Raw genomic sequence first — 25,234 nt, forward strand, 5'->3', positions numbered from 1 at the left:
TCTTTTTATGAAGACAGGTATGAGGAGCTCAGGTAAAACCCAAGTCTTTCTTTTTGTGCCCAAAGAACAATTAACAACACCCTGTCTTTATCGAGCTAATCAAAATTACCGTCACCGCTTTTGGGTGACATTTTATATTAGAGTATCATCTGCATAATGGCTGCAGTTTCGTAGTGGGGAAACACATGGATTCAAACTCTCTTTTATTCTGTCTTTAGTTATCTCAAAGTCAAATCCCATGAACACTTTACGTTATTGCAGTCAAAACATTGTCATATGTTTTTTTATTTCTTCCCTTTCCCATCCCCTTAAATAATTTCCATCTCTCCCTCCACCTTTTGTTTGGGTTTCTCTTCTCCTTCCCTCTGCCTTCCTTAAACCAATTTTCTTCCTGTCATCTCTGACTATCCTTTATCACGCTCTTCGTTTCTACATTTAGTTGTGTCTTTTATTCTATCTCTCCTTCCACTTGTGTGCACCAGGTTTTGTGTATCTACTCTTGTCTGACAGTGGGAAAAAAAACAGGAGATCTGTTGACATAAAACCTGCTGTCCCTCAGCGACACCGACAAAAATTATTGTCTATTTACCCGCGTGAAAGCTGTGCAAAGGAGAGATTGAAAGTGTACTGACAGAAAAAAAAAAAGTTGGAGGCAGCACGAAGAGAGCAATGGAGCATCGCTGCGGTGTACCAGGACAGTGATTCTGCATAAAATGAATAATTTATATCAGCTCTGTGTGCTATCAGCGGTAATATATACCAGTAATAATAGAGATGTAATATATATTAGCAACATACGTTTACGGCATCACATTATTCATGAAAATTGGTGTGGTGTTGCTGATTCCTCTTTAATAAAGCACAACATATTCTTGTTACAGGCTGACAGGATGTTTGAGAGGGGGAGCAGATGGAAAAGGTATAGGTTCATCCATTCATTATTATCGTCAGCAAATCAATTACTCAGATCAGAGAAACCACTCTGGCTTCCGTTGGAGGTGTTGCGGAGTTACTTAACACCAGAATGAAAGGTGTTGGGATTTTTTTTTAAGCGTTTGATTGCACACAAAAACCCCGTTGGTGGAAGTGAGATATCTGTTGCTCCTCCGACTCTACACATGATAAGCGAGGAAATGAATAACGACACTGATATCACTACATAATCTCAGTTGCGAATCCATTTATATTTAAAGACTAACTTCTTATTTGACTTTGCATAGTTGTGCAACCACAAGAAAATGACTAACACTTCATATTTTTCTACCGATGTTTATTAGAGGAACCAACTGTTCAGATATCACGATTAGGTTTATTTTTTACCGCTTGTCTTGCTTTGTATGGTGAAAATCTCATTTAACCAAAAGCTGGCATCATTCATTTCCTTGCATCGTGTTTTCTTGTGGGTGATTAGTAGATTTGAAGGAAAAAAATATCTAAAGGAAAAATAAATGAATGGGTGCAATTTTCTAAAAACAGTTATTAATAAATGTCTTGGAACTGTGATGTGTCTGGGCAGCATTTCTTAAAAGAGTGAAAAGTTAATTAAGCCCCCCGTCATGTAAATGTATTCCTCACCGTGTGATGAGTTTGTATCATCCTCCAGGTTTATGAATACATTTTTTAATTAATACTATATTCATCTCATCTGCATCTTGAAAGGGAAAAGAAATATGGTCGTATACGTTTGCGAGCCTGCTGAGAAATAAAAAAAAGCAGGAAAAGGAAAACAATGTTTTTCACTGTTAAGGTGGAGACGGCGGGAATTGAATAGTTGTTCCTAATTGCTTTCTGATTTCGGGGCTTGTCCAAATCATTAGTCCAGCTTGTCGTCCGTGACACCATCAATCACCCCCGGTGTAAATCCTTTCTGACACGCTGGGCCATGAAGGCATCTATCACGACACTTAGCCAGTCAACTTTCTTGCATTAGCCTCACCTCACTGCCTGAATGCATTGGTCGGTGTTCACATTAGACACAGCATTGGTTTCAGTAGCACAACAACCAAGTTGGGTTTCACCGGCATAAATCGATTCAGCCTCCTGGCAAATGAACCAAAGATACTGAGAGCGGCTTTGAGCCTCAACAAGTATTTATTCAACCTTATCGTGGTCGTGCAAAAAGTTTTAAGACACAGGCTTTACAAAAGAAAGAAGAAGAAGCCGTTACAAAGGAATCGAAAGATTAATTTGAAAATTAAAGTTGTTTGATGATTTGCAATCTTAAACACTGCAATGGCTTTTTTGTTTGCTATTGAAGACGTGCTATTCATCCACTTTGTGTCAAGTTAAAACGCAAGCAAAGTCATACACGCTGGTTTTTGATGCCCAGAGAGTCGTTGCAGGTTTGTCGACATCAACTATTTCCCCAAAATACTGAAAAGTATTAATTAGGAATAAAAAGTTGTTTCACTTTACAATTGTATTGTTTAGTTGTAATACAGGCAAGCGTTGAGACTCTATTGAACCAATATCTAGAAAGCAGGCAGGGAAACGTTGCGATTCTGGCTGGAAATTTTAATCAACAATTGAAAATAGTCCACTTTTAGAAAGTAGATCGGTGCATCTCTGAATCCAGATCCTCATGAATAAACCCATTTGTTATATTTTTGCCACTCTGTCAGTTTGATAGCACAATCCTCACCTCGTTTGTTTCATCTCACACTCACGACTTACTAAATTCTCCAAGTTATCCCATTATCTAACATCTGCTTAAAATCCCTTCCCGCTTACGCGCCGCTACCCTGACATCACCCGCAGGAGCTGTGTGTGTGAATGCTAATCCAAGTTCCACACAAAAACACACATTACCGTGCCGACATCCCTGATACCGAGTCCGTTGGAGCCCGTTTAAGGTCAGAAGAGGTCATTTGGCGATGGCGTCGCGCTCCTTTCTGCTTGGCGCTATATTGCATTTGGCTCTCCAAATAAATGCACTCTTGATATCAATACGGTCGTTAATAAAAGTCATCGTTCTCATCAGAAAACTATTCCCAGCTTTTGGTTTCGGTTTCATTCCTTGTTTGTTGTGTTACAATATTGAAAGGGCGGCTCAGGACAAAGTCCTAACTGCATGTTCGGCCCAGAAAAAGGGCAAAACGGGGGCAAAGAGTTTTGTTGTTTTTTTCTATTTTTTTATTTTGCAACATTTCATGGACTCGGTTAGAGGTCAAAAAGAAATTAGTTAGTCCCTTTGGTGTTTATGTTCAAAACTTCAAGGTTTGTTACATAAAGATAGATTTCACTTCTCCATCTCTACAAAGTAGTAACTTTTGTTCACATGGAATTGCTTTTTTGGGGCCTAGTTATCTGTGAATAACAGAACAAAAAAAAATCTAATTCTCCTGCGGTGCTGCCACCTACTGGCCTGGCATCCAAAGTTGTTGGTGCCAAACTCTTAAACCGTCCTCTACTTTTTGTTTGGAGATTTTAAAGTTTTTAAACACTGACAGCGTGTGTCGTGATCATCAAATGTCAGATGATCTCATCTTCAAACAACACTTCTTATTATTGTTCACACCCGACAGGGGCGACGCCTTCAAACAGATCCAGAATCAGATCACAGAGTTAGTTGCCCGTGCAAGCCAGAGCAAAATAATCAACTTGCGGTACGGGAAGATAACTGGGAGGCAGATATGGAGATGATTGCGTCCTCGTGCAGTTTTCTTGGGTAGAAGGAATTCATGAAGACATGAAAGTCCTTTTTTCATCTGTGCCTCGTCCTCTTTTGGTGCAAATCCTCCCTCTTACTAAGCAGACACCCAAACCAAAGCCGCCTGCAGGTCTCTGATGTCATTAACGGCGAGCAGACAGGCTGAAGTTAATTTAGCTGCTGCTGGCTGGAAAATGGAATAGAGTGTAAACCCCTGTCCACCCATTTCTGTCCATCTATACCTCCTTGTTTATCTCTTTTATTTACTATCTGTTTATCTATTTACACATTTTTATTTTACACCTGCTCACGTGCATTTTGTGTTAGAGATTAAATAAAGAGTTATGTGGGACACATCAGTGATGTGACAGGTCAGCAGCAGCTGCAAACAATGGGCAGGCAGCATCCACTGAAATGCATTGTGTTGCACTCTTCTCTCTCTCTCTCACACACACACACACACACACACACACACACACACACACACACACACACACACACACACACACACACAAACACTAGATACAACACTTGATGCAATCCCAGGAAACGGAGACAGCACTGTTATCCCAGTTAGCGCTCATAACAGCAGCATTTGTTTAACCCGTCTCGTGACAGGGATTGCGTTTTCTTGCGATATGCTAATTAATGATGCATCACATCATTTCACATTTTTATAAGAGCAGCAGAGGTAGATGCTCATTATCCCAGGATGTACGGGCTCAGACTTCCATATTTCTGTTGGGATTGTTCTTGGAATGGAAGTGTGCATAGACGACGTATTGATAAAGAACACCGGCGTGTTCAGAAAGACAAGCGTACGTGTCAGCATCTGCAAACTGCGTGCTTATCCTTTCAAAATAAGATCATTTCAGTATTCCATTTCAGATGTGAGTTGCTCTTAAATTGACATTGAATTCTAGAGGCCGCAGCACTTTCCAAGGATTATAAAATCCAGGATTATAAAATCAGGTGTGACAGCTTCTGTTACACCTGATATTATAAAGATTAGACATCAACATAATAAATTATATAGAGGAGTATAAATCGGTCTCTTTACTGTAATGGTGTATGACTAAAAACACTGTGTAAACTTGAACTGATTGATTCTTTTAAAACCCGTTATTTCCCAATGCAAATGTTTGCCTTCGACATTGATTTAAATAAATGCATAACTCTCCAGCCATTAAATAAATCTGTCATAACAAGTTTTAAGTAAAGTGCTATGGTAAAATTACTCATTCTCCACATTATCAGAAGGTTTTCTGTAATTAATCTTTATCTTCTCACAATCCTTGAATTTTCTTTTTATGAGTTGTCAGCATTTGACAAAGCTGTATTGTGTTTATTAACATAACAACATAGTGACACGGAACTTAAATGATGTGTAGATGAATAAAACATTGATATATGATATAATTATAAATTATGTGCTTCGGGATTGCAAGCACATTTTTCAGTGAACTAAAAGTGTAGATTAATCCAATGTACAGCCATGACGTCCATGTGTCTCAACATATTAATACATATTCTTGCCAAATTAAGGCTAAATAATCCATGGTCATTCTCTGTATATATGCGACAAGATATAAATGGAAACATCACATTTTGTCATATTCTGAAATATTGAAAATGGCTTTGGGGCATTTTATGGACTGAATGATTGACATACGTGTGCAGCAGAAATAGTTTTAAACCTACTCTTTTCTCACTATCAAAATTCAATTTAGTGCTTTCCGTTACAACAGGGATGAATGCGTGCTAACCACAATATTTTGACAACCTGTGCAATAGAACTTACCTTGATTTTTTTTGCTGCAGCATCGCAAATTTCTGCTATTTAGATTTTTACCAACTGAACTCTAGTCTTGTTTGGGGTTTTTCATTGTCTATTACCCATAATTAGAATAGTAATTATGCTAGGACATTAGGCAGACAGCTCACCAGCCTATAGTTGATTAGAGAAACTGCAGAAAACTGTTTCAGAGTGATGCATTCGCAGACACTAATAGATATTGATTAGTGGTTTGTGCGGCAGACGTTAACACAATGTAATATTTAAGTGGTTTAAGTGCGACTACTTCCTGCGTTGCGCTCCGGCGTAATGGAAGTCAGACAGCAGATGACTTGTGTAAATGAGTGTGTGCATACGGTTCACATCTGTTTGCTTATGGACGTGCTACGACAATAACCCATATGGCCTCAGGCGTGCCAGTCGGCTTCCTTGTGTATGTGTGTGTGTGTGTGTGTGTGTGTGTGTGTTCCTATTGGAATCCCTAAAGGCGGTCAGACAACTGTTGCTGTTCAAGAGGTGTTTGAGAAAATGGATTATTACGTGTTCTGCTTGTCTGCAATCTTTCAAAGGTAAATATGAATATCTTTTATTTAAATTTCATCACAAAACCAAAAAAAGTCATTTTTTGGGGGGTTTATCAAAGTTGAAAAAAAAATAGCCTTTGAGTACATATTAGGTGCCTATTAAAACAACTTAATATGCCTTTAAAATAACACTTTGGCAACAACATATAGAAAATGTACAATAAATGACTAAAAGATGCTACAAAACTTGACATCAAAGCCTTAACAGTCATTAAGGAATTAATCCCAGAAGTTTTCCTGTGGTTCCTTTGTTATTCAATCATCTACATATTTGAAGATAAAACACAACTGTAATATAAAACAGTTTGGGTTTTAAGTGTCACACAACAAAACAGGCGTTAAAGTAAATTATCACCCCCCAAATACCTCCAACATTATGCTTGTAGGGAATTTCACACTGAGAGACGAGGCAAATATCTCAAAAACTTGAATCCACACAGAGCATAATTAAATTATTCTAACTACCGCTTTATAAAATAAAACACGAACTATTTTAAAGAGTCATGTGGACTCAAAAACGTACTCAAACAAATCCCAGACTCCACTCCTATAAGCTTTGTTTAATGTTAATCCTGCATTCATTGCACTGTGCGGCGTTTCCACCGAGATCATGAGAGGCCAGTAAATTGACTTCCACTTAGATCCTTCAGAGCCGTTCGCCGCCTCAGCTTCCTGCGCTCTTCCATTTGCTCTATTCCCACCAGGAATAAAAAGTCGGTCTGGTGTAGTATTTACCCACGCTGACGCACGGTAGGGTTTTTCTCTACGACGCCCGAGGGCCGTCATTTACAATCAGAAGGCCGTTACCAAAGTAACCGCAGGACAAGGGGAAAGACTTTTTAGAACTTTCAGGCATTTAAACTATTAAACTGATTGCAAATACTTTAAAAAAAAAAAAAAAAGACAAGAGATCTATGTGCATGTACAAAAAAATAAAACACGCCCTGTTTGGACTGTTAGCATATAGACACAATTAAATATTGATTTTGCTTTGAGCTTATAAAATTGGGCATGAGGCCAGGATTTCAGAAGATAATGAGAATTGCTCTCCTTCCCTCCCTCTCTCTCTCTGAGACTACTGAGGTGTAAAAATGTCTCGTTCTAAATACCAAGGAGGTTGTCGGCCTGAAGGTGCGTGCCATCCCTGGATAAAGGTGACTGTTACTTGTGCAGCCTTCTAATGAAACCCCCAAATTAATGGCGACAAGTGCCTTAACTCACAATTAAAGGTACTGCAAGACTATGTTTTCCAGGGATCGAGAGAAAATGAGGTCCATTGTTGGTCCCCCATAGTGGTCATTGGCGTGGTTGAAGCATGAATGCACACACACGCATACACACACACACACACACACACACACACACACACACACACACACACACACAAACAACAGCCTGTTATACCCGTGGATTGAATTTCCTGATAGATTCTCCTATTGATTGAGTGGGTTTTTTGTTCCACTCAGCCCATAGGATGTTTGATTTGGTCTTTCTGAAGGTGACTTGTAAGAAAAGAAGCGAATGAAAGCCGTGAGACGTAGGTAAAAGGGGGAGGGAACGATAGAGGAGAGAGTGAGATTGATGGAAAGGCGGAATATGAGTGACAGAGTGGAGAGGAGAAGGAGATAGGAGAGGTGAACAAGAAGGAGGCGGAAATGAGGCGGAATGGGAGACGCCACCGCTCAACGGTGAGTCAGGAGGGAGGAAGAGTCAGAAATGAGATGATGATAAATTTCAGGTCATTTTCCACCAATTGTGTTAAAATAAAGCTGAAAAAATGTGTAAATATCTTCAGAGGTGGGGAATCGTTAGTTGTTTCATGGTGCTGAACATCTCGTGGTCTTCTGAGACTCGGTCTTCTTGATCTTATCCCCTAGAAAACAGCCGCTTTCTGCAGCTGTTTTCTAGGGGAAAAACAAACAAAACAAACTGCAAACATCTTATTTGGTGAGAATGACCGGGTTTCCATGATGGGGGGCACCTTCCTGGCTCTATCTAACCCACTCCTTGGCCCTCCTGGCACCTTTGGCCTATGGCAGCGGATGACCGCACAAAGGCCAATGTTGTCAATGTCCTTACATCATTTCGATATTCAATTTTTAATTATCCACACCAAGAACAGCACAAGGTCATTAATTCACCTTTTTCTGCACAGTGGCTGAGCTGAAGTGGATGTGCATGGAAAGAAAACTTTCCATTAGCCTGCTAGCATCTTGTCGATGGAGGTGCCTGGGTCTTATTATGAGATAAAGAGTGTACAACAGCAAAAAAAAAAAAAAAAAAAATGTATACATGAAAATAAAATTGACATTGAGATAATGAATAATTCCATTTTCCTATAGCGGGGGTTCACAGCTTGAGAAACGGACACAAAAATGTCATCTCAATGCATTAAAAAGGATGTTTTATTATCACTCTGCTGCTTTTTTTCCTCACCTCGTTCTGCTAAGCCTTTACACAAAAACCGTTTTAATGAATTGCAACGTTAGAGGTGATGTTGCGTAGCTGTAACTTCAGGTGTTTAGTCTTCGTGTGAGCTCTGTGTGCGCACACGAGCATGAAGGCCGACGGTAAATATGCATCTGTTTCATCCTCCCGTGTCGATGAACTTGAACGCAACTCATAAGTGATTAATTAGACTGCGGTGACGACACAAAGGCACGTATCTGTGGAGGAAGAACACAAACACAACAGGGACTAGAAAAATCTGAACACAAATGTTGACTAGTGAATATAGAGACTGTGCTTTGGTCAAATGGGTAAGTTAAAAAGGAAAGTCTTGAAGCTGGGATTGGGTACATGTGAAGGAGGAACATGCTCTTTATTCCGTAGCTTCTATACCGAGGCGAGACCGGACTGAGAGGAGGTATTTGTCATTGTCAAGCCGAGTGGCCTGATAGTCAACCTTTTCTCGCACTTATTGTTTTTCTGTGTTTCCAGCTCTCCTCTGTCTCTTTCACCCAAGTTTTACTTCACCTAAAACTTCCAGTCTCACCTGGATTTTTTTTTTTACCTCTTGGCCCTCCTTTCATTTAATTTAATCCCACCTCTCCATCATCCAAACTCTACTTTATGTTTTTCCACTTTAGGTCTCGACCTGTTATTGCAGGTCTAGCTTTCTTTTGGACTCTTGTTTACCGTCTCCCAAAATTCAATTACTCCAACTCAAAAAAAAAAAAAAAAGAGTCAAACGGTGCATCATTCCTCATTTCCCTCCTCTAACTAGATTCTCCTCTTCTTCTTTTCTTTTTTTAAGGTTTGGAAAAGGTTGGACGCGACTCCAGCTACGAACAGGAAGGAAAGGTTCAGTTTGTGATGGACGCCGTGTACGCCATGGCACACGCTTTGCACCGCATGCACCGGGAGCTCTGCTACGGATACCCGGGCCTCTGCCCCCGCATGGCCAACATCGACGGCAAAGAGCTGCTGAGCCACATTCGCGCCGTCAGCTTCAATGGTGAGAGTTTTTGCACACTAATGGAAGCTACAACAGCTCGCAATTAGGGTGTCAAATACTACGTTAATCCTTCACAACAACACTTTAAAAGAGGACAAATTAGGGGGCCTTTAAACGCTTCCACGGCGCTGTAATCCCACCGCGTTCATCTCCCCCAATTCAGCTAATTGAGCTCGCAAGTTAGTTAACACAGCTAAGCTTGTTGTCTAATTCGTCTTTATCCATAAAAGTGTAAAATCGTGCTACGTTGCGTTTCACCTTCATGAGAAACTTCTGTTTTTAAACCCGTTACCTGCTTATGCTTTTGCTTTTTTTTTGCTTTTTTTTTTTTAAACGCCGCTTCAAACTTGTGAATAATCATTCATTTCCTCCTCCTTCTTGCACGAGCTCCTCCGCTACTGACAAATTTTAAGTGGATGAAAAACATTTCATTCATTTCCTCCTAAATAATATCAGATGCCTCATTTGAATATTTTCATATTCGAAAATCCCAACAACCTCCCCGCCTGACAGTCTGTCTGTACCTGCTTTATATATATATATATATATATTTTTTTTTGTCTGCTTTTTCATTTCCTGTGTTCTTCCGTCATATTGTGTGAAGATACATATGGATTAGAGACTCATGAAGGACACGTAGGGGGGGGTGTTGCAGCCATGCTTGTCTGATTTTAGTTTTTCAGAGGAAATATTAAAAATTGCATTAATGTGCCAGAATGTGTGCAGAATACGGGGTCGATGTTTGTCATTTCCTGCGCCGCCTTTTGCCCGTCATCTCCAGAGGTGTCAGAATCCAATTTATAGTCCGCCCCTGATTACTCTTTTACACCGAAACAGCAGCTTTTTTTTTTTTTTTTTTTTTGCTCGGATGTGTTTCTCTGTTATTGCCAGCCTACAGCTCAGACGAGTGATCCCATAACCACAAGGTCACAAGCTTTACACCCCGAGGAATCACCGAATGCTCCTCGGTTACTACCCTAAATATGTCTCCAAATCTACCCGATGCAAACTTGAGATAACAAAAAAAAAAAACTCTATCCGAACAGATAAAAAAAAAAAAAAGAAGACTTGTGGATAATGAGATTTAAGCTCTCCAACAGGCACCTGTCATCCCAGATATTCCCTACAACGCGACTCCTTCAGAAAGTTCTAGATAAAAAGCATCACCCTCGGTAAAGACGGGATTTTATTTTGTCATGCTTTTTTTTTTTCCTTTTTTTTCCCGTGTCTGTCTGCATCCCAGTAGATGTATAACTTACTGATCAAAGGCTCGAACGTCTTAAAATAACTAAGGTATGAATAAATATTAATACACTCCCACACATGGCTCGCCTCTAGTATTTTCTGAGAATAACTGAAAAATATATGAGTAGGAGAAATAAATGTGTCTCGTTGGCAGATCTTAAATAAGGCAGATCACGTTGGTTAAAATATGGATGAATAAAGAGTGTAGTCAGAAATATGGTTCTTTATTATGCCAGGATCTGAGTAGCACAATACAAATCACGCTTGTCTGTGAAGTGGTGGGTCAAACTATACAACCCAAGGACACAGTATACTGGTAAATACTCATCTTAATACCAATGATTAGTATAGTTACCATTAGAGAGAAGCCATTATTGTTGACCATTTGGAGCCAAACCCATTGGCTTTTACTTCTTGTGGAGTATCCAGTGTTATGTGTCATTCCATGAAACTAAAATGCACAAAAAAAATATTTCACATTAAAAAAAAAATCTCATCAGCATGTGCGTTCGTACCTTTGGTTTCCAGTTAGCCAGAAAGTGTTGAATCACCTGTCGACCAGTTGAGATTATGGAATTGCGAGAACACAGATTATTCTGGCCTAATCAGGTCCCCCTGGCTTTGATTGTGCGTGAGTTGAACTCCCAAATGTATTAGTGTTTATTATCCTTACAGTGTCCTTCAATTATCTCTTGACTATTTTGCTCCATAACTCATAAAGAGAAAAAAAACAAAACAAAAAAACTTCAGAAATGAGTTGAGGAATACAAAAATGAGTTTGACGTGTTAGCTTGGCCTCCAAATCCCCCCATAACTCAGTCCAATCTGCGTTCGATTTTAATTTGTTGCTAATTTCGATGCTAGACGCCTGGTCATAATGTTACGGCTAATAGGTGTTTGTTTCATGCAAATCTTAAATGCAAGGTACGCAATGGCAAATTTGTGTACGACTGTGTAATGCAGTAAATATGTTGATACTACAATTATGTTTCCATTGGATTTCAGATCTCTCTGTTTTATTGTCCGCAAAACATAATTCCTCAATTACATAACAGCATGTTCCCTTTTAGAAATTATCGGTGAATCATTCCTATGCTTTTAAATTTGGCATTTCTGAAAATGAACCCACATGGGAGGGGGGAGGCTTTAGAGGGACTGAAACCTTTTCAAAGTAGAAATGTTTTCAGCTTTAATGGACTTGACTCGCCAAAACACCTGACGGCGGCACACTGGTGCGTGTCTGTCTGTAGGGAGAATGTGTGTGTTTGTCATGTGAGAGAAAAAAAAAGAAAAAAAAACTCATCATATTTCTGCCAAGTTATTTATTTCCTGCTGGGAGACAAGACGGACATCGCAATGGGAAACGACTTCCATTAATTAGAGTGGTTTGACTTTGAGATAATGAACTCGGTGTTGACTGTACAACTTTTAAGAGCACAAAGAGAGAGAATGAGAGGAGAACGGAGGGATTGTGAGGATGAACCCAACCGGGGAATGGTGAAGCTCGCTTTCTCGTAATGACCTCTGAGAGAACGGGACAGCACTTAAGGAGTAACTTGCTTGAAGATGATGAAACTGACCGGGCATTAATGATCTTGGAAAGAGGAAGTAGGGGGGAGGGAAGGGAACACAGGAGACTTTACGACCTTAGAGGAAGAGGCGGAGACCATATGGAGGGGAGAAGAGGGCAAAGTGGAGGTGGAAAGGAGAGGGGGAGAGACAGCTGGATAGAAAGAGGTGAAATCTTTATGGCGGGAGGGGCAAGTGCAAAAGAAAAGGGGTATTTTACCTACATAGCTGGTCAACAGGAAGTAAAATGACTTTGAAAAGAGAAAGAAGAGATGATGAGAGACAGAAGATGTGTCAAACGCGACCAGGTCGTGATAACCTAGAGGTGAAGGAAAAACAGAAGAAGGGAGATTATCGTATCACAAAGAATAACTTCGGAGAGAAAGAAAGAAAGAAAGATATGGGTGAGACAAAGTCTACTAACCAATATATCCATCTCGGGAGAAAGATAGATGAGACAGGCAAATAGAGAGATAAATGGTGAAATCGTAGGAACTCGGAGATACTAAACTGTTCTTGGGTCGGGGCAACCTTTGTTCAGGGGAAGATGGAGGGATGAAAAAATGTTAGAGATTCAAGGAAGGAGATCTCTAGATGAACAGATGAAGTAATTATAATTGTTTTTCATAATGTTATTGAGGAGGTGGGATGCTTTAGAAAGTTAATCCAGGGGAATCCGCATCCCAGCAAATTTACAAACACTTATAGAAAGGAAAATCCACATGAACGCTGCGAGGCTTTTCGATTCTAAGTTGCTTTTTTTGACAGCCTAAGTGCAAAATATTATTAAATGCAAATTTCCTTTCTGTACTTTTGGATGTGATTATCTCTTTAGAATTGATCCAATTATTGTGATAAAACGTCAAACTTTAATAACATCTTTTCACTTTTCAGCCTTTTCTTTTCCAATACGTCGATGTGAAAAACTCTTCCCGTTTCTGTCCGATGAATAGCGCCAATCACGCCACCGAAAGCGTTTGCGTGTGCGTGGGTGTGGAAAAAATGGTGTTTGATCATAGGTCTCAAAACAACTGCTCGAAAATAATTGTTATTTTTGGTTAGCATGTAGCTTTGAGCAACTTGCCATTAAATCATTTTCTGCTATTGTTGGGCCGAAGACAGGCCTGGAGCGGCGGTACTTGTATGGAACGACGGTCTTCTATTGAAATTCAAGTTGAGCGATCATAGTCCTGGATAGAGGACCGGGGGTGTGTGAGTGGAACACACAATGCCAAACTGAGCTGGCAATTAGCTGAAGGTTTCAGCTGCAGCCAGAAAAAAAAAATCTGCATCACTTAACTGAAATGTAGTCTCCGCTAAGCAAGACTTAGATTTAAATCGTTTGCATTTTTTGGAAAAGAAACAGGCTAAAAACGCAGCAAAAAAAAAATAAAGCAAACAAATAAATATCTGTGTTGGTAATCAGAAAATGATTTTGTTTGGTATTTTCATTTCAAATCATTCCATTAAAGTCGTCTGAAATATGTTTGGATTTAAGACTGTGAATCAAATCAAACAAGCGTGGTAAGTGAATCGTTTTGCGCTGGAGGAAATCTATTTATTCAAATATCTTCTGCGCTATCATCCACCAAAAAAAAAAAAAAAAAAAACGTGACTGATTTATTACTGATTTATTATAATTATATACTGATTATTCAAAATTGGACATAAACCAAACTAAACTTTAAAAAAATCTTCCAACAGTGACTCATTTAAACGTATTATATTTTGTTTTCACAAATGTTTCACTAATCCCCATTCTGAGCTAAGCTAAGCTAATTATCCCGACACAAAGAAAGCTCTCCAGTCAAATATCAAGTCGCCTGCGTGATAAAGGGAGATATTTGAACGCAAGTTTTCATTCGGGGTGTTTTGTGATCACGTCTGAACACACCTCCTCTGACTCCACATAATCTACTTATCACCATTTATCGCCTGCTGATTGTGAGCAGCGTGCGATAAATAGGAGATTATTGACACGACAGCCAACCTCGTGCAGGTGTCATCACTTTTCCTTCCCTGCGAGCTCTCGATTAAAATAAACAGCTTGAGAGGCGACTCATATCCAATGGCGTCTGCGTGAATGAATGACGGACTGACAGTGGTGTAACGGCCCAAAGTCACGTCTTATGAATATTCCGGTATGCAGAGTGGCAGACTATTTATCCACATAAGTTGTTTTATTACTTTTGTCATAATCTCAGTTTTATGTCTTGCAGATGTAGCGCTTGGCAACCAAATAATTTCGCTGCTACCTTTAGTTTTAAGGCTCGTCTGGTTCTCGATCCGGCGCCATAGAAACAGAGCGGATATTAAAGGCGAATGCAAACACCCAACCTGGAATTTCAAGATGCAATAACACGATTTTATTGCATAAGATGCCGCTAAAATGTGACATCTGTGCGTGTTTGTTTTTTTTTCTCTCACAGAAAATGTATTTTATTTGACAGGAACGTGTTAACATGTGACATTCGTCAGGCACAGACACATACGTGTGATTTGGAGTAACATACATGACTTATCATACTGTAAGGGACATGTGAATGATGACAGCTGCGTCGCCTTATAGGGCTCCTTTTGAAAAATATGGCCAGTCTGATTGTTTTATACAGGTTTAATCAATAACTTTCAGGTCCTCTACTTCAACCTCTGCTTTTCTTTTGATTTGCCAAGTTTGGTTGTTGTAACACCTCGTTCCTCTCTGTCTTTAACTCTTCTTTCCCTCGCTTTTATGCTCTTTAAATTGTATTTCCATCCCCGGTTCAATCTGTTTTGTCTCTTTTGATCATCCTCTGTTTTCGGTGTCTCTCGCTTGTTTTTTTTTTTCTCCTCTTTTTCCTGAGACTGCACCAAAAGCGGATCGTGACACAGGTGGACGCTCCTGAAATTATCCATCTGTAATTACTGGTGATTACTGGTGCTTTCTTTTGCCACGTGCATGTGTGTACTCCATGCATAAATTGGTGTATCGGCCATTTTATCTTTCTCCTTCTCCCTTTTTCTTAATTTCATTTTCACTATTTAGCTAAAGTGTTAAACATTAACGCGCAATGACATTCATTTTGATGTCATTCCTCTTCAAACGTGGATTTATTTTGCATCTTTTACTCCCCCAAAATCTGCTTCTCCCGGATGGAAAGCCTCACCAAAGGCCTATTTCTCTGCTCAAAGAAGGGATGAAATAAGGAGAAGGAGGAAGAGTTGAAGGGGGAGGATGGAAATGTGGGGGCACTTTGGTGGAGAGAGAAGGAAGAAACTGGGCGTTGTTTTTTTGGGAGATGGGGAACAATGTGATGAAGGGAGGCCCAGGAGGTAAAGGGGAGAGAGAGGAGGGGGACGGAGAGGAGAAAGAGATGCTTTGAACTGAGGAGGAGGAGAGGAAGGAGAAACAGCTGCTGTGGAAGGAGCGGGAGGGCGGGCGGGGGGGAGTTTTGGCCGTGAGGATGGCAGTAAAAAGTGACTTGATGCAAAAAAAAAAAAAAAAATTTTCCTCAGAGGAGAAAGAAGGAAAGTCCAGAAATAAGGAATCAGTATTTTAGTAAAGCTGCAGCTCCGCTTCAGTTTTTGAAGTCTTGTAGGATGATTTCAAGGTGCTTTATTATTATTTTTACATTTTTCTATTAGAACACACACACACAAACACACACAGATCTATATTTTATTAATGCATGCTGCAGTATACTTTCTTAAACTCCCTGTCATAAACATTTGGCCTCTGATCGTCTCTCTGATTCACCCTTTGTGTTTCCTCATGCTTCTTCTCGATGCTTCTTCCTTTTTCCATTCTTCTTTGTCCCGCTCTCTCTCTCTCTTACTTCTCTATCCATCTTCCTTTCTTCGTCTGTCCTTTTCTGTTCCATCTGCCTGTATCTTTCTCAGCTTTCAGATTTTATGGCCCATCTTAACTGCGCTCACACATCTCCTTTTATCGTGCTCCGTCTCCCCTTTTTTCCCCAACAATCTTGTTTTTTTTCTGTCAAACCAAAAAAAAAAAGAAAAGAAAAGTTGAGTCTATTCAATCTCCATACCGTGTGATATTTTCCCATATCCATTGCTCTCTCTTTTCTCCCCTTTTATGACAATCAAGCATCTCTACCTGTTTTGAATAGACTCTCCTTTACCAGCTCCGTCTTCCTCTGTCACTCTTTTCTCTCCACATCGTCTTTCTTCTGCGGTTAAGCTAAAAAATTGAGGGATTTCTGCTGTTCTGGCTCACTTTTATTTTGATAGTCTGCATCTCGCTTTGTTTTTTCTCTCTCTCTCTCGGGCGCGATCCCGATAGACTTGACTGATATTGAATATATTTGAGGAATATGTGCGTTTTGCCACTTCATTATCTGCTTTCCTCTGTCAACTTCACCTTTTTTCCCTTTTATTCCACCGGTCCCTTCTCTTTTCGACTAAATTTGAATTCTCTTTGGTTCAATTGCGTGACATCTTTCATCCATTAGCAGATATCCCTTTGCATTAATGAATCTAAAGCTCGTGGCTTCACGCCTCTCTTGCACAAGTAGACAGAAAATGCCAGTTTTAGATTTCTTGTGACATCCTAGAGTTGAATCCCATGGGGGAAACCCTGGTGCATCTGGTAGGGAACAGTTCCCTCCTCAATGTCATTGGAGGAACTCAGTGACTGAATAGATGTGTGCTTTGGTGTATTGTACTGCATTAGTTTTGTTTCTTGTATAAAAAGCCAGACGATGGTTTTCTTTTTTTTTTTTTTAAATCCTGCAGGAAAGACTACTAACTATGAATTTTTGAAATTGCAGAGTTACATTAATTCTTTGCAACCACAAATTTTCAAACAGCGACAAGTAGATAAATTCCAGCATTGTGGACCAAAAAGAAAGAAAAAAATCTATCAATGACTGTAATCTGTAAATTATCGTGGAAGAAGGCGTGTTTTCAAGACGGCACTTTTTGTTCTTCTTTTTTTTGCTTGTCCAGTAAATTATTTATCTGTTTCAAAAGTAAAGGAATAGAATAACAGCAACACATTTCTGCCGACTTCCCCTTTTAGTCAAGTATACTCAGCCAACATGGGCATTTTTCTATAATTGTTGCTTTAAATACACAAAAAATCCAAATGTAAATTAATTAGGCCGGTAAGCCTTTCTATGCATCCCTTCAACCGAAACATTAATCAAAAGCGATGAGTTGTTCCAGCTCCCCGTTTTCCCCGCATAGTTAGCAGACACTGCCAACTCTTCTTTTATACGTGTGATCTCCCAGTAATTGCCGCTGCTTCTAAAAATGTGCCGTCTTTATCCTTCTTACTCAGAAATTGCCAACAAACACTACGAGCTTGAATAGTAACTTTCCACTCAAGGTAACCTCAGTTTTCAGAGCCAACGGTGCGTTTCTTACTCTGAATGACCTTCGTCGGTCTTAAAACCACGAGTGGAGCCCATCTAACTACCGTCTAAAAAGGCCTGAGTGGTATAAAAAAAAAAAGAACAATACCACAAAAGGTCAAGAATATAAGAGTGATGTGGAACAGATGACACCATCTTCTTGAACATTGGCTGAGTTATGGTATTGTTCATTTGTGATCGATTTGGTGAATGGCTTTTTATTTTGTTCAGATTGTGATGATGTTGCTCCCATTTTTACTTTTCATTCTAATGTAGTCCGATTAGTAAAATTATGAGGGAAAAAGAGGTAACTGCAGGAAGATAAAGTTGGGGAAAAGAGGGTAGAGATAAAGAGAAGATGTAGTGATGGAGGGAGTCAGTCACGAAATTAAGTAAACTCAACAAGTGTTGTAGGAGGATGGGTAAGAACAAAAATAAAGAGCGAGAGTTGGCAGATGTGATGTTGGCAAGAGAAAGGGAAGTATGGAAGCAGGAACAAAGAGAGAAGCTGAAGAAAGGGAAAGTGATGAATTACTTAGACTAAAAGGCCAAAAAAAAAAATGACGGTAGAATGACTGAAAGCGGAGATGGGAAGAAAAAAAAAAAAAGAAAATCTGGAAGCTTTTCAATCTGATGAACATGAATATTTCAGCCGATTGTCGGGTTTTTTTCCCCTCTCTCTCTTGAGATAACAGGAAGAAGAGAACATTTGCATTTCATGGGCACTTGTTTCACAAAATTAAAGAAAAAAGAAAAATGTACATTAAGAAACAAAGAACACGAACTAAACTGACACTCAGCAGCTCAGCCAACAATGAAACAAGAAAAAACCAAAGTGAGCTGATACCAAATATCTGCCCTGGAAATAGTCTTCTAGTTATAAAAGACTTCTTTTTTTTTTACACTTAAATTGACAGATCCCATAATTTTGTACAATTTATACCCGGAGATGACATAAAAACATAAAACATGTGATTGAGATGCAAAATTAGTATGGATTTATTCTGTTGGGGAAAATATTGAGAAATGTACGTCTCTTTATTTCCTCTCTGGAAATAAGTTAATTATTTAGGACCCAACAAACGGACACAGGTAAACATAAATAAACACGGGTAAACATAAATAAACACAGGTAAACATAAATAAACACAGGTAAACATGAACTGAGAGTCTGGAAGACATGAAGAAACAAGAGGTGAGGACCTCACGAGACTCCACACTCGTCTTACCTCTCTCTCTCTCTCTCTCTCTCTCTCTCTCTCTCTCTCTCTCTCTCTCTCACGACTTCTGATTATGGCAAAGCTCGCTCGCCCTTCTCTGTCTGAGTTTCTCTCTTCTCTCTCTCATCTGTCTTTCTTTCCTCCCCTCCGTCTGTGCGATTAGCTCTCATTCCGTCCTATTATGCAATCTCTCCTTCCTGCCTGCTCCTTCTGTTTCTCACTTCATTATCTGTTTTTTTTTCTATTCTCTATTAATTTTTTTTATTTTATGTTCTTGTTACAAAAGCTTTCTCTCTCTCTGTCTCTCCCTGTGATGCCCTCCCTTTTGTTTTACTACAGTATATGCATCCTATTAGTTCATTTTCAATCTTAACGCTGTCTCTCCCGCTGCAGTCCTCAAGCAGCTAGCTGTTTTTATAGATCATCGCCGTCATCCCTTCGTATCAGTGAGTTATAATGTGTAGGTGGAATTTCCATAATGCGTCTCTTTCTCCTCGTGCACGCTGTAACTGTTGTTTTGTTTTTTCCTTTCTGCTGTGCCGGATTCAGGATTTGATTTGATTGTATTTCCACACGAAAGACAGAAGGCATGTAAGACAGAGAGGGAGAGCGATAATAGGTATGAGTTCAATCTTATTGGTAGCGAGCAAGCTAAAGAACACATAAACCTATCCAGGCGTGTGCATATTCAATCTCACCACACCCTCCCTCTTTCTCTCACACACACTCACACACACACACACACACACACACACACAGAACACACAACCTAATTTAAAGACGAAAGGTGACAGCGCCTTTTGCGATCACAACTCCTTAACACATCACCCCAGGATGTATTACTTCATTCGCTTTATTTGCAGCTTGTTTTTGTATTACCCACAGAGGCGTAACGTATTATTGACTATATAAATATACTATAGTGTAAATGTACATTAATCCACGCATAGTATTTATTAATGTCTTTCAACACATGATGACTGAGGCGGACCCCAGCCAGCCTAAGGAGGAACGGAACTCATTTTGGATGCTCTCTTTGATTTTATTCCTTTGGTCACTACGCAAACTGGAATGTAGATCAAGATGTACTACTGTCACATTTAATGATGGATGTCTCCAATATTTGCTTTTATTCCAGGGAGCGCTAATACTCCAGTGGTTTTCAATGAAAATGGAGATGCACCAGGAAGATACGACATCTTCCAGTACCAGATCACCAACAGGTCGACGGCAGAGTACAGAGTCATCGGCTCCTGGACCAATAAACTTCACCTCAAAGTGAGATTTAATTTCATTTGTTTTTGGGTTTTTTTCTTTCATTCTATCAAAGATGAAAAAGTACAACCTTAACCAAAAAAGCAAAAACTGACTGAGCTTTCTCTACTTCTTTTCATTGCTGTCTTCTTTGTATCAAAAGAAGCAAAATGCATTAACAATAATTCAAAATGTGTTTTTGTCTGAGTGGTTTCTTTAAGCTTTCACTCCGGACCTTGGCAGAAATGAAGTTTAAAATTACTGTGAGCAGCTGCCATGACTTCATAATCCCCTAACTTGGCTGGATTTTGTTGTGTTACTCCTTTTTGGTTTGGACCCAAAAAGTTAGATTGAAGGTTTTAGCAGAGAATTGTGACTCTTTTATACTCTTTTTTGGAAGCTAAGTCTTGTACGCTGATGAGCCCATGCTGGCACGTACCTCCAGGAGGTCACTCGTTCAATTTAAATGCAACTCGCAAAAAAAAAAAAAAACTGGCATCAAAACTGGAGTGCAAACAACAAAAATGTCTGCACGGGGAAATTGTAATTATTTTGTCTTTTTTCTCAGTTTCTCTCTTTTGCTGACTTAGACACACGCAGACGTACAAATGCAGACAAAGTCTTTTCGCATTCTGGAGTGTTTTGTGTTATAAATCCACACAGGACTTCATTAGAAAGGGCCGGATGACAGATGAGGAGACTAATGGACACAAACGGTCTCTCTTCCTGATGTACAGCCCAGCTGACAGAAAGAGACTAGAACAACAAGGGAGAACACATAGTTAAGGCACACTTCACCGGGCGCTATGACAGCTGACAAATTAACAGATATCTTTCATTTGGTTATAAATCTGAGTTGGTTTTGACAGCGCAGTGGGTAGATGCGGCGATGGCAGCGCGGGGGGAAAGTTTTCATGCTCGGCAAAATATTTGAATGTCATCGGCGTATAAAGAGAAGAAGTCATGATGGTGTGTTTCATGGTCAGCAAAAGGAAAGCTATCGTAGTGTCAGTTCATGGAAAAGCAGGGTTGGGTTATTTTGGGTGTGTGCATTAATTGTGTATAAGTGGAAAAAAAAGAAGTGCAACATCTGATTATACTGATATGTTCTCCAGTCACCGTCTGCTTTTTGTTCCTCGTATTTCTTCTGACAAGTATGCTTGAAAATCTAATTGTGATTCTATGTGTGTTGATCATCAAATCAGGTTTGTTGAGGGGTTTTTCCCTGCTAGTTTGTTATTGGACGGGTACATCGTGTGCCTGTTCACAACTGTAAAGCTCTGTTTTCACTCTGCTCTTTTGGTCTGGTCTGTATCCTGACAAAGTTACACAAATCAAGTTGAGATCCAAAACATGCATGGAAAAACTCAGGGATACACACACACAATCACACACACACAGAAGGAAATACAGATGGCCTATTTGTGCCAGATCTGATTATGGTCTGACTGCTGGCTTCCACACTAGCTGGTGTGATTTTTGTGCACAGCAGCACTCAGAAAAGCTATCAGAGGTGTTGATGCACTAATTGCTTTCCAGGTTGGCCTGAAGACAAACTTTCTGCAGGTACAGAGTGTTAAAAGACTGTTAACTCAGAGTAATGTTAGCTCGAGCAGATGGCTGCCAGTCTAAGTGTCTCCGAATATTCCGCAAAGAAGTGGAGTCTCTTGTTTGGACCCCCTGAAAAGACTTTTTTGGGACAAAGAGAAACTGGTGTTTCCTGTCTTAGGTGGAGGCCATGCGTTGGAAGTCAAGCGACCCTTCGCTCCCGCCCTCCGTATGCAGCATTCCGTGTCGTACCGGCGAAAGGAAGAAGGTGGTCAAAGGCGTCCCGTGTTGCTGGCACTGTGAACGTTGTGAGGGATACCACTATCAGGTAGATCCCTGGGGGGGGGGGGCATACAGGACGCTGGTACTTGCTGTTGTTTGTGCATCATTCACACCAGAGCTTCATGCTCTCCATCACTCACCTGTTTACCATCCCTTGTGTTTTGTCTCAGTCTTCGTGCTGTACTGCCTGCTGTCCTGTCTGTGTTGTACTGCCTGCTGGCTTCTGTACTGCCTGTGTTGTACTGTCTGTGTTGTACTACCTGTGTTGTACTGTCTGTGTTGTACTATCTGTGATGTGCTGCCTGTGTTGTGCTGCCTGTGTTGTACTGTCTGTGTTGTCCTGTCTGTGTTGTCCTGTCTGTGTTGTACTGCCTGCTGGCTTCTGTACTGCCTGTAGTACTGCCTGTGTTGTCCCACCTGTTTTGTTCTGCCTGTGTTGTGCTGCCTGTGTTTCACTGCCTGTGTTGTACTGCCTGTGTTGTACTGCCTGTGTTGTACTGTCTGTGTTGTACTGCCTGTGTTGTACTGTCTGTGTTGTCCCGCCTGTGTTGTACTGCCTGTGTTGTACTGTCTGTGTTGTACTGCCTGTTGTACTACCTGTGTTGTACTGCCTGTGTTGTTCTGCCTGTTTTGTACTGCCTGTTGTACTGCCTGTGTTGTACTGTCTGTGTTGTACTGCCTGTTGTACTGCCTGTGTTGTACTGCCTGTGTTGTACTGCCTGTGTTGTACTGCCTGTTGTACTGTCTACCGTGGGTCTGAGAGGACGGCAATTTCATCTGTGCTGTATGTCGTGCGTATGTGGTACACTTGACAATAAGCTGACTTTGACTTTTGACCTTTGATGCGTTCGTAATGGTCAATCTATAGCCAACCAATCAGCAGCTAGATTTGTGTGCACCAGTACTTTTTCTGAAACTGATTTCTTTGCTCCTACTGTCTGACATCCATTTCCCGATTACTGTCACTCCACTACTAAAGTTTTCTTTTGTTGTGAGCGACGTTATTTCAGCTAATTTTAGGGCAATCAAAAAAAAGCGAGCCACACATATCAGATTTATGCATACAAAGAAGGAACCCCCACAGATGCTATTAATGCAAATGGAGTACATAATTTGAGGTGAGGGGAAAAGAATCTGAACACACATTATAGGGAAACATTCCCTGTGTTAATTATATCACGGTAGGGGGATAATTTGACAGCCTGACGTCCTTCTTATTAGTTAGAAAAATCCACAAGCGAGAGAGTATACCAGCAAAAGAGTTTCCTCTCTCGTTAGGGTTGCAGTAAAGGAAATAAGAAAATATCTGGCATACCAGCAGCAGATGTTGCTTGTCAGAGCAAGCAATCGATACTCATTTTGCAAATACAGGCATTTGCTGGAAAAATCCATAATCTCGTTGACACATTTATTATAGATTTGGGATCTCAGCTGGTTGGAACATTGTATAGCACCAGCGCAAAAACAGGTAAATAAACTAAGTAGACAAGAATGTATGAATTCCATCTACATTGAGAGAAAACACACAAGCTAAATCTCAACTGAAGCAGCTTTGAACTAATTTTGATTGGAAGAATCGTGTATTTACGGGTCCTCTCAGATTTGCCGTGAGCTAGATGCTATTTCAATATCTGGCTCTATTTCTGTTCACCTCATTTGTCTTCAAGATATTTTTCAAACTGTCAAAAAAAGATGCTGGGATGCTGCATGCTAATGGGATGCTGAGTTACCAAATCCATAAATAAATATATATTTTTTTATCCCTGCATACCAATCAAGAAAAACAGTCAATGCATCTTTGCAAAAAAAAAAAAAATATTTTCAACATTTTATGAAAGATTCATTTACAGCGGACAGATACTTCAACGGTTTGATTCAAGCAAGGAAATGAAATTCGTTAGTTTTCAAAAATGATGGATATCGGAGCATCTGGAGGCATTTTTCTAAATCTAAAATTAAAAATGTACATTAATCAAAGTGTCTTTCCGCAGGCGTCCGAGTTCACCTGTGAGCTTTGCCCGTACGAGATGCGACCCGATGCCAACCGCACTGGCTGCGGTCCCATTCCGATCATCAAACTGGAGTGGCACTCCCCCTGGGCCGTGGTGCCCGTTTTCATCTCCATGCTCGGGATCATCGCCACCTCTTTCGTCATCGTCACCTTCGTCCGTTACAACGACACGCCCATCGTGCGAGCGTCCGGGCGGGAAATGAGCTACGTGTTGCTCACGGGGATCTTCCTGTGCTACGCCATCACCTTCCTGATGATCGCCACGCCGGATGTTGGAGTTTGCTCCTTCAGGAGGATTTTCTTGGGATTGGGGATGTGCTTCAGCTACGCCGCTCTGCTCACCAAGACCAACAGGATACACCGCATTTTTGAACAAGGGAAGAAGTCGGTCACGGCTCCCAGGTAAAGACTACACTTCGCCCTCTGTGTCTTCAGGACATGCAGATTTTGGACGACTGTATCTGCACTGAAGGTCGCTGTGCGTTAATTTAACCAGAAGTCCCTCCTTTCTAAGCTACATCCAGTCATTATTCATAATTTAGTTTCCATTCATTATTTATGAGTCATGATCTCACACTCACCTACTGCACTGTTTGCACTCGGGGAGAGAGAGAGCATGAACCAAATGGCTAAAAAGTTAATGCAGTGTTAATTTTACACGGGTTCGTTTCACTGAAACGCAGATAGTGATCAGTTTTTCATCGATGCATCATTCAGATGTAAGAATTGCTGCTTTAAATTGTTATTTTATGATAAGTAGAACTTCCAGATTCTTTCCTTGTTTTCCAGAAAAGAGTGGATTGGTTATTTTTAATTGTGTGCGATAAGGAAAACTCTCTAAATAGATAAAAACCTGTGCCATGAATTGCAGAATGAGGCCCTAAACATACATTGGGTTTCTGCAGAAATGGTTTGCCGTTTGTTTCTTTGGGCTTTTTCATGTGCTAACCCTCCTTTGAGCCCAGGGAGCTTAAAGGGAGCAGGTCATTTGTTCACTAAAGGTTTTGTGAAAATCAGGCTTTTGTTGTTGGGGTAATACTTGTCCTCATTTCTGTCTGGCTGGCATCCTGGATGATCAGCCTCCTTCCTCTGTCCTTTGCTGTGGGTTTCTGCATCTATTCCTCAGCTGCACTTTATCTTCGCCCAAAAATACCATCAACTTTTTATTGACCTCTCTGCAACTCTTGTTTGGTGTTGTTTTTTGGCAGCGTGCAAGCATTCAGCACCATTTATAGATATTTAATACACTGCTGCTGTCAAGTACGA

The 25,234-nt window shown here is 40.3% G+C and overlaps 1 protein-coding gene across 2 annotated transcripts in view; it reads left to right on the forward strand.

The window, feature by feature from the left end:
* The window catches only part of grm8a (glutamate receptor, metabotropic 8a), a 158,745-nt gene that overhangs the window by 117,603 nt on the left and 15,908 nt on the right, over positions 1–25,234 (forward strand). For both annotated transcript variants that reach the window (XM_068306585.1, XM_068306584.1), the window contains exons 7-10: positions 9,285–9,485; positions 20,012–20,151; positions 21,857–22,003; positions 23,949–24,370. In XM_068306585.1, the coding sequence (XP_068162686.1) occupies positions 9,285–9,485; positions 20,012–20,151; positions 21,857–22,003; positions 23,949–24,370 (910 nt within the window). The remainder of the gene's footprint in view (positions 1–9,284; positions 9,486–20,011; positions 20,152–21,856; positions 22,004–23,948; positions 24,371–25,234) is intronic.

The sequence above is a fragment of the Antennarius striatus genome, chromosome 22 (assembly GCF_040054535.1).
Source record: "Antennarius striatus isolate MH-2024 chromosome 22, ASM4005453v1, whole genome shotgun sequence".
Taxonomy (NCBI): domain Eukaryota; kingdom Metazoa; phylum Chordata; class Actinopteri; order Lophiiformes; family Antennariidae; genus Antennarius; species Antennarius striatus.